Source organism: Trachymyrmex septentrionalis, unplaced genomic scaffold (genome assembly GCF_001594115.1).
Source record: "Trachymyrmex septentrionalis isolate Tsep2-gDNA-1 unplaced genomic scaffold, Tsep1.0 scaffold6, whole genome shotgun sequence".
In the NCBI taxonomy this organism is placed as follows: Eukaryota; Metazoa; Arthropoda; class Insecta; order Hymenoptera; family Formicidae; genus Trachymyrmex; species Trachymyrmex septentrionalis.
The window spans coordinates 3,148,496-3,159,148 of NW_017305778.1; the positions used below are offsets into that span (position 1 = coordinate 3,148,496).

At 35.5% G+C, this 10,653-nt stretch overlaps 1 protein-coding gene across 1 annotated transcript in view; it reads left to right on the forward strand.

The window, feature by feature from the left end:
- Positions 1-10,653, forward strand: part of LOC108752229 (lymphocyte antigen 6D) — an 88,196-nt gene that overhangs the window by 44,962 nt on the left and 32,581 nt on the right. Inside the window, exon 2 of the mRNA XM_018492911.1 lies at positions 4,568-4,695. Coding sequence (XP_018348413.1) covers positions 4,568-4,695 — 128 coding nt within the window. The remainder of the gene's footprint in view (positions 1-4,567; positions 4,696-10,653) is intronic.

Below are 10,653 nucleotides of genomic sequence, written 5' to 3' on the forward strand. Positions count from 1 at the left end.
GGAAAATACATCTCTCGGCACGTTGGTCACGCTATCAATACTACGCGCCGTATCCGGCGAGAATGCGGGTTCTATCGCGCGTCGCGCGGGCGGTGCCTCGCGGAAAAAATGAGCGACGAGATAAATCATCCGGATCGCGCAAGCGAGCGAGCAGGAAGATACAGGCACGTCCGTCTCGGTGAAATTTACTACCAATATTTTTCTTTCTCCGCTCTGAAAACGGGGTCGAATCTACGTGTCGCGTCTCCACCGCCGAACGCGCGCCCCGTAGTCGCGTGGCGGGAGGTACGCCAGGGCACGAATATATCTCTGTACCACACGCCCGCGTGTCCGCAATATTGAGCGAAACAACCCCCGAATCCTCGCAGCAGATTCCATTCAGAGTTCTATCTATATTCCAGCACTGCGACGAAAGATCTGCCAATCTTCTAGAAGCGAAACTCCACCGGAACAGATTTATTCAGATTTAAAGTAACTGTTCCTATTAGCGTATCCTTTGTATTTAAATAAACCTTAAAGAAAACTAACACAAATAAGTGAGAAATAGTATATTTTTTATTAAGTTAAATTTTGTTAACGTATACACCATACAAAGACAATATTATCTTTTTTAACTATTAAAATATAGTAAACATTTTTTGAAAGATACACAATTTAGAGGAATTTATGTGAGTCCAGTAATGCCGTGATGATTTTAAGCTTGTTCCTATTAGTGTATCCTGTATTGGAGCTAAGAGCGTTAGGTAATGAGTGTAAGTATAATTGAAATTGTAAGTATAATTGAAATAATTATTTACGCAATATTGACTTAAACAATTACATGTATTATTTGTTTGACTAACTATATGTTAAAATGAAATCAAATACGGTTAGGCACATAAATTGGGGGCATATTGTAATAGAGCAAAAACAACTGTACTGTTGTTTTTTTTATTTTTATCAAAACCATTATAAAACATTACCATTTTTTAAAATTAAAAAATATAAAAAAAATAAATAGTTGAAAAATCGATATTGATTTCAAGCAGACAAAATTGAAGTCTACAATATTTGATAGTTAATTCAGTAATGAGCAAGTTGGCTTAAAAGCATACTAATAGGGAGAAAGTTACTCTGTATCGCTGTAATTTTAACTCTGTTTAACATTGACTATGCAATGTAGGTCTGCGATGAGAAGATTGAGCATGTGTTCTTGTATAAAGTTATTATTCTATCTACTACTGTTATTATTCTATCTACTAGTGTTATTATTCTATCTACTAGTGCTATTATTCTATTTACTACTGTTATTATTCTATCTACTACTTAAACTGATTGTGAGTTCACATTATTAATTGCTGAATTATGTCCTTGAATATCTATTGTCTATTGATATGCAAGAGGTGTACTAGTGAAGCGATTTCCGGGAGATTAAGGAAAAGCGGTTAGCGTATAATCGAGCTAAGGATTTGCTAGATTGGTGTATTGAATTCCGAACAGCCGATTCGTAGAAAATTGGAAAAGTTGCTTCTTTATTGAGTCGATTCCGGCGCAAGGTGGATATTCAGTCAAGATACGGTAAAAATATTTTATTGGAGAATACAGATAGAAAAACACTGGCAAGCAGAAAGATTCTTAATGTAAGGCAGACGCTCCATTTTTCCATTTTTTTTTCTCTAAATTGTCGCGGTTTTACATGTAATAGTATCGTCGCTAGGATTAAACTCGTTTCGCTTGTTGTTATATCGGGTCATTTTTGCGATCCTAACTTATGCGATCTGAAACTTACGCTCCAGATCTGTATATTGTGTATTTTACATTGCATTGCTTTGCGATAGACCAATAAAGAAATAAGATTATAAAAGAGGAACGCAATTTTCTTGTTACGTTTGTGATAGCTTCCTGTTTACAAGTCGGGACGTTTGACATAAAATCCTGTTATTCTTATAGGTACACGGCTCTGCGATAAGATATAGTACAGATAAGATTTATTCGAGTTATATATCTCTTTTCCAGACTGTCTGACATTTTCTCGTCTATCTTACAGTTTCAGTTTAATACACTATGACATATAAATGAATGTGTGCAAACGGACGATCTTAATACTTTGTCGAGGACCAAGTCAACACTGCGGCGCGCAGTGTTGCGAAACACATCGGCCTGGATGAACTCGCAAGTTCATAAAGTTCTAACGAGGTTCACGGTGGTTCACCTCTCAAGAGGACCGTATGCTGAGAGGACCCCCTCCTCCCCTCTCTCTCTTTCTCTCACAAACTACGTTAGGAACTGTTGAAGTTCGATGAAGGACCCACCGCATATTTGTACGACGGATACTTAAAGTGTTTCATTACCTCTATTAATCCTGCCCTCCTTGTTTTCCTACTTTTTATAAAAAAACGCTCAATATAAAACTGCCACAAGTTTTATTTCGTGAACGAAGAAATAATTAGGCCAAGTCCGCCAAGTTTGTCGAGCAAACTTATCGGCTATTGAAAAATTCTCATTAATAAAGTGCGACATCAAAGTTTTATACGCGTTAATTATTTTTAAATAATAAATAAATGTGGTACGTATAAATTTTTTAAAGCAATTTGAAAATTGAATAAATTTGAAATTTATAAGAAGCATTTGAAGTGGCGGACTGCATTTTAGATGCACGAAAAGTCTTGTGTTGTTGGTCCTTTTTATTCCTATCTTTTTTTTTTCGTCATGAGAGGCGAGCGAGTTTAATCTAGCGAGTGGCGAATCTTCCGCGACCCCTATTAGCGAGCGTCTCATCTGGAATCGACGATGGCGCTTAGTACCACCTCATAAATTTCTGATTTTACGAACGCGCATTATATTCGCCGGCGAAAAAGAGTTCGATCGGTCCGGCGCGAAAAAGCACGGTAAAACTTTTCCTCGCGCGTCGCTTGCATTATGAAACTTGACCAACTTCGCGAAACGAGCCAAACCACTATTGCTCGCGCCGCGTACGGAATATGCGCTGGAAAGAACGTCCGAGTTTTCGCATTTACGAGGCGCGATTAAGTATTTTATGGGTCCCATCAATTTTCGAATCTTATAGCACACATACGGGATTAAGAATCGGATCGTGAGTGTCGAGTTGAGAAGCCAATTGCGAATCTGCTGCATTTTAACTATCGCGAATTATTTTCGCCTCGATATAGAGCAAATGAAGAATCAGAAAAATACTCTGTTAGATATGAAAAAAGCAATGAATTCGGTAGCCGAATTCTTTAAATTTAATAACATTTTGTTATTTTTAACTAACATATGTGTGTCAAAATGTCAATTAATCCATTTCTGTGGTTAATTTTTACTAAACAAAGTAAACATAGGCCACATTAACACATATTTAGTAAATAATAATAAATTAAATTTTAGTTAAATGTAATAGTTTCTAAATTTGAATCAGTGAATAATTATTGACATCAGTTCTTACTATGCCGCTGGTAATCGATGAATTGGCTGCGTTCAGAAGAAAAAGCAGCTTTGCATCTGTTGTAAACTTCCTTAATATGATTGGTTTTGTCCTTAATTTCTCACTTGATCTAAACGTATAAACCAATAATATTCAAAAATTTTACAATAGTTGCAAAGTTGCTTTTTCTATTGAACGCAGCCAATGAAACGTGGAATCTCTTGTTTGAAAATTGAAACTGGCATACAAAAATATTGATATTTTAATTATAAAATGTTTACATTTTTTTAGTAGTTTGAATTTCATTTATTAGCTATTCTCGTTAGGTAATCAATGATCACCCACTAATTCAGATTTAGGAAATACATTTTCTTAAGTTAAGTTAAATTGTTAATTTAATTCTATTGTTTTACTTAAATTAACGACATATCGAGTAGGAGTAGTGGCAAGCTATAGAAATAATTAAAAATAACTCAAATTTGATATAATTTGACATTATGAGTTCAACAGTATAGATTTTCGTGCCTCATACGATTTGTATTGTAGTACGACGAGATACTATTAAAGACCGTCGGTCCTGGGCAAATTTTCGTGGCTATAATTAACGGCCTCGAGGGCCCGGGGATAATTTTGAAGAACGATGAGACGTTACTGACAATTAATAAAAATTTGATTATTAACTATATAAATATTGATAATATAAATATCTCGATAATACGTTATTAAATTCGTGATTTTTTATTATATAAATGCTGTATAAATAAGTATGTATACTTTTAATCTTGTATATTGACGAAAAATTACACTTTTTTCTCTGCAGTTATCATCTGTATTGATAATCAAACTCGGATGGTAACATTCAAATCACAGTTTTAAATAAAAATCGAATATTATTAAGTTTTAAACATATGTACATGTCTACGAAACTAATAAATCATGAAATTAGTACCATATTACTAATTTTGGACTCTTAATTACTTATATAAATTGTAACAGGCACGCGAACTTCCACAAGCGCCGAGACCGTCTTTAATCTTTAATAGTATTTCGTCGGCGATTGTAGATTGCTCGTCATTCAGCTTTCTATTCCGGATTATTCTTACGGTAGCGGCGCGCTTCCCATGTGGTTTTACTTGATGATTAAATGTTATATATGTATCGCAGGTGTCGCGCACGGTCTTAGATGTTACAAATGTGGACAGTACAACGAGGGAGTTGGCAGCATTACACCGTGCATTAATGCCACCGCACACATGCTGATGGAATGCCCATCCTCGGACGAATGGTGTATCGTAAGTATAAATTATTTTTCCATTTAATTCGCTGAAAAAACGACGTGAAATATTTTGTAGACTGTGATTGCGATCGCCAACGTAATTTTATAGAACGCTGCCAAGTATTGTCGGAAGAAAATAAAAAAGAAAATAAAATTATTTTATATATGGGTCTCTTACATTCAATATTGTAGCGTTGCTGGAAACACTTGCACAGCTGGAAACGGAAAAGCTCGCCGAATTCGAATATTCCGTGAAAAGATAAATATTTCTTTCGCGGAAATAAGCGCCAATACGGCGCCAAAGATCACTTGACACTCTTCCAGAGTCGCCTATAACGACGTTATTTACCTCTCAGCAGACTCCCCGATGTCGGATTTATGAGATGAGTCCGCACAAATTGGTTCGAGAGTCTTTTGCAAGCTTGCACATCCATTCGCTAGAATACCTTCCGGCTTCTCTTCGGTTACCGTGAAGAAGCTCGGTATATATTGTCATGCTATCGAAGGAATTTTTTTAATTTAGAAAAGTAACTCGCGTTCCACATGGGAAATACTTGCGATAGAGTTATAAATATTTGAAGAATTTTTTCCCCGTCATATAACTACACTGTTAAATCTAATAAAGTGACTCAAATTTAACTAATTACTCCTACATAATATATCGTTATTTTATAGTAAAACAATGAAGTTAACGATTTAAAGCAGTTCAAATATTATTATAATGTCAAATTTAATCAATCACTGGCTGTGATGCATAGACAAATTCTTCTCTCATCTTGAAGTAAAACTGCATCATTAAATGTTTCGATCCTTCTCACTCATCACGCAACAGAGAGAACAATGTCTACTCGAAATGGAAACAAAGCTGTATTCTCTGTTCGATAATACATAACTTTGCGTTGTAATTTGTTCAGAAAAACCGCATGTTTCTCTTTCTAGTGTCCATTCATTAACTTGAATATTTTATTATACGTTTTCAAAGCAAATATGAGGAGAGAAAAATATTTCCGTCACATCGATAAGTAAAATCATCGATAAGTAAAAAGGTGAAAACGAGGAATAAACTCGAGGAATTTATTTGAATGAGGACGACTTATATTACTTCGCGATTTGAATATGAGGATCAATGGCCTATGTATGTACGTTTAGAACGCAAATGAGATTTCTGAGTATAATAAAATCTCCTGAAATCTTTTGGAATTTGCTTCGAATGTTCTACGGAATTGGGAAGTGAAGTGGAGTAGAGGTCGATGATGGTCTGTCTGTGTCTGCGATAATAGGAAATGATTGGAAACTCGTCTCGTTTCAGAGTAAAACGGCATGGAACCATTTTCTCGCGGCTCTATGAATCTCAAAGTTTACATCCATCGTCTTAATAAAGCGGTACGATTTAATCAGCATAACGATAGAGAATCCTCTTGTTGCTTTGTCGGGAGCTAAGTAAGACGACGTTCATCCGCGATGAATCCCTTCTTCTTTAGCGTTTCTTCATCCGCTTTTTTAGTCTTCTCTTTCTATTTCTTATTATTCCGTTTTGAGATTTAGTGTGCTGGCATAAAAGCTCGAGTACTGAATCCACGAACAGTATAACACGGAGCTCAAAAAATTGACCAATAACGACTTAAGTTGTCTTTCATCTCGTTTTAATAGAATGAAAAAGAAAGAGTTATTAGAGAGTTAACAAGGCGGATCAACGAGATTTGATATTTATTTATACAGTATAATTATTTTATATTTTTTTATTTATTATATCTCGCAAATAATAATTATAAGGTTTTCTTTAGCACTAATTGAATGCGTGTGTATGTATGTTACGCAATCAAGAGCTCGAATTATTACGAGACGTCACAACCATTCCCGATATCTAAGTGATTAGTCTTATGCCTGAGACACAATTAAAAAGTATAGGAATAACTAGAGTTTAACATACTGTGTTCTGATATAGGCACAGTTTTTGATAGATTGAAATCTTTTATTCCGTATTCCTGTTGCCTATGCTTTTCAATTGTATCAAGCTTTAGTCTCTTCCCTTTTGATCCCGCTGTTGTATAAGCTTTCACTCTTCCCAAAGGAATAATAAAGCAAAGGAGGGTGCAAAAATAACATGATCTATGTTATTGTGTTTGATCATAACCCGACAAGAAACGTTGATCGTCGGTTTCGTGATGGCTGACGTTTCGTCGATTATTTTTCGGTGAAACTGAATTCAAGAGTTCCGCCAGGCGAGGAGCCATCGGTAATTAAATGCTTTCCGTGCACGCGATAGCGGCCTTCGAAGTCTCTTCGATTTCGATGTAGCCGACAATCCCCGGCGGCCGAACGGAGTTCGATGCCTCCGGGCCGTTGAGATGCATTCAATGCAGGCACTGCATTATTACGCTCACGCTCATGTCGCTCCCCCTTAGTTCCCCGCTGGGCATTCCGATTTGGCCTTCAAATTAGTGCCAGTTGCATATGTCATGTCGTATTAATTAACATTTAGCTGCGTTATCGACTGTGACAGACCTCGTCTATACGGCTCTGTTGTAGGAGTATCCCCCCCCCCCTCTCTCTTTCTCTCTTTTGTTTTATTTTATGTTATATTATTATATTATATTATATTTTTTTTATATTTTATATTAGTTTCTTTTTATTATATTGTTTGAAATTGTTGTAATTTCAAAATAATTGTTATTGCTCCTTATTTGTTTGTTCTATTTTCTTTATATATGTATTTTTATTTATTTATTTTGTTTGGATCCATTGCTACTTTTATTTGTTTTTTTTTTATGTTTTTAAAGGACTTATTCCTAGAATGTTATAATAAACGCTTTATCTATCTATCTATCTACCTATCCATTTATCTGTCTCTCTCTCTCTCTCTCTCTCTCTCTCTCTCTCTCTCATTTTTTCTCTCGAAAATCCACGATATCAGTAACGATTTGGTGGATGAAACTTGGTACGTTTAATGTTTTGAATTCGATCCAATTATTTGATCCATTACGTCGATAAAAACCGATCATCGTCCAGCGTCCCATTAACGCGCAATGGATGTGTAATTATCTTGAATTGAGTTAAAATGGGAGTACATGGATTAAAATTTAAAATTCGTGTTGTAAAAGCAAACCATCATAATGATTGTCATATTTAAATAACAGTTTTTCTGCTGATTATCTAATGAAGTAAACAAATGCTACTCTGAAGCTTCAATGGGCAAATTTAGTTTGCTCAACGCGTTTATCTAAAAATAGAGATGTTTAAAATGCATTGATAACTATTCATTTGTTTTTATAAAACAATTAAATAAAATAACAAGAGATATTTTTTATGAAATTCATTTAATGGTTCATCATAGTCTTTAGTGTTTAAAGTTCTTAATGAAAGTTTTAATAATATTTGAGATTGTATGTGTGCGATATTTCTTGTGACATTCTTGCTAATAAAAATTGTTTTATTATGATGAAGAAAAATTGTTGGAGGATTTTTAAAAAATTCTATTTCACAGTTTTACGAAGAAGCCGCGTTAGTTATTAACTCCTCTCCTGAGCTTGGTGATGTCATTTTCGTCGTAAAAATAATCTTCTTTTAAATAACGAAGGACATTCGCGTTTGCACAGTCATCGTTACTTATTAATGATGAATATACTTTTCACGTTGCAGAGGCATGTACTATTATGAGACTATTATTTATTTTATATGAGAAGCCTTGATGTGAAATACCTGAGTGTTATGATCGTTCTTATGATCAACTTTTTATCGCGGCCGTTTCTATAATAAATATGATAAAATGAGTATGTCTCGATAAAATTATTTTTGTACTGTCAAGCTTACTCAGTAACATAAACCTCCTATTCATTTTCCACTTCAGATTAAAAATACAAGCGTCCCGCATTCGATTTGTTTCATTGATAGAACAATCTAAAAGAGTCAGCAGTTTCTACGTCTTCATGATTGTGCGACTTTCTTCTTGCAAAAGAGTCCGCAACAATATTTCTATTTTATTCGGATTTTCTGTTTCAAAGATACTCACGCCCCAGAGCATTGACGAAAGTACCACAGATAAATTTGAGGATATGGAAAACGCGAGAAAGAATACGGGAATTCACTGGTTGGCTTTGCCACCGAAATCGGATGGCTGCTCTCTTTATCTGTCGTTCGATGGCACACTTTTTTTTCTCGCGCATTATCCGACATGTTCGTCTCGCATCTGCATAGAGATTGGATAGCGGTGGTGTATTTCAGTTTGAGGGTGCGAAAGTTTAATATTCGTCCACCGGCGAAAATCGCGCGGGATCGAATGAAACGAACGATACAAAGTTAACGGAAAGTTGCGTAAGCAATTTTTCGTTCTCGACGACATTATAAATAAAGCATTATCTCTTTTTGTCCTTGAACCAGAAGCGCCAGAGAAAGATCGCAAAAAGATCCCAGGGTGAATTTACGATCTGATTTAACCCTTACCCTACTAGGTACAATTTGGTGCCTCATCCATACTAACGGGGGCATTAGAATCCATCCGTTTTTTTCACCTATTCAGAACGATTAAAAAAATCTCTAAAAATTCACCAATATACTTTCAACTTTCTAGAATAAATATTGGCATTTTATTTTTGGAAAATAATAAAATGTAGTACAATTTATAATTACCGCAAAGAAACTTGAACGAACAGGAAATCGCTCGATAACTAGTCCCCTTAGTAGGGTAAGGGTTAAAAGTCATGATCGTTTACGATCATCTTCTTTATCACGGTAATTGCCGGATTTTTGTATTGGCGTAATATTATACTAGAGCCGGGTTGATAAATGCCGAGCATTGCATTTCTTTCTGATGAATTTGTATAAACGTTCAAAATTTACAAATGGAAAAAATCGTATACATTATTTCTTTTTTAAATGATTTGCGAGATTAATTGTTACGCTCCGTAAAAAATTTGGGAAGATTTTTCTATCAATGATACGTGTACGTGCCGAATCATTAATCTATAATAGTATCTTTATACTATTCAATTAAGCCGCCGAATAGTGCTGTTGTTCGAAATACTATCTTGGATCTAAACGACCACCGAGATTTCCGCAATTTCCGTTTGAGAATATTTCGATTCTTCGCAAAGAGAGCCAACCCTGTTATTCTTGAATAAGCAATCTCTTTCGGGATACTCTCAAACATTCAAAGCTTTACCGCTGATTTCTGATCAGCTCTTATTTGTGGATTTCGTCAGACAGTTTGCGTATCGAGCTTTCTCATTAAAGAGAATTAAAGAGAAAGAGAAGGGTAGCACTTATATTTCTTTGTACACAACTCTCTTGAAAACCGCAAGATTTTAATTAAGCTTTGACGATGAATCATTGGATTTTCTACTTTAATATTGTGTACGTCATTGCGGAAGCATATTAATCTCGATAATAGAATTAGCAATTGATTTGGCTTAATAGATTTCAAAGTGGAAGGATAATCAGCTATTATAATTTAAGTTCAACAGCTGAATTAAACACTTAGAAGCATACGGAATTTGGAAGTATTTCCATTATTTCTGAATCAACGTCGTTGATTCATCGTCGTCGTTCAATCTCGTCAAGATACTAAGCTGAGATGTCTTTTCGTGTCATCTTTCATTTACATGCCATTCTTTTCCTACATAAGATCACGACAAAGGTCAGAATGATAAATCGACAGACGTTCGAAACGGGGCATGCACTGCAGCTGACGTGCACGGTCAGGAGTTCCGCGAGATCGGGCACGGGCCAGTTTTTTCGAACCGCGATCGCCCCGCCGGAAAATGGAGTACGTTTTTCCCTTAAAATGCCGTTCTTCCCGCGATTCATCATCTCGCATGATCATTTCTCACGAGTCTCTCGACTCGATGGCCTCGACTCAATCGCGAGCACCGTTGACTTCGCATGCTAATAGGTTTATTCGTGTTGCTTGAAATTCCGAAAAATGTTTGCATTTAAAGCAAACAAAATAAATATATATATACAATATATATATATATAT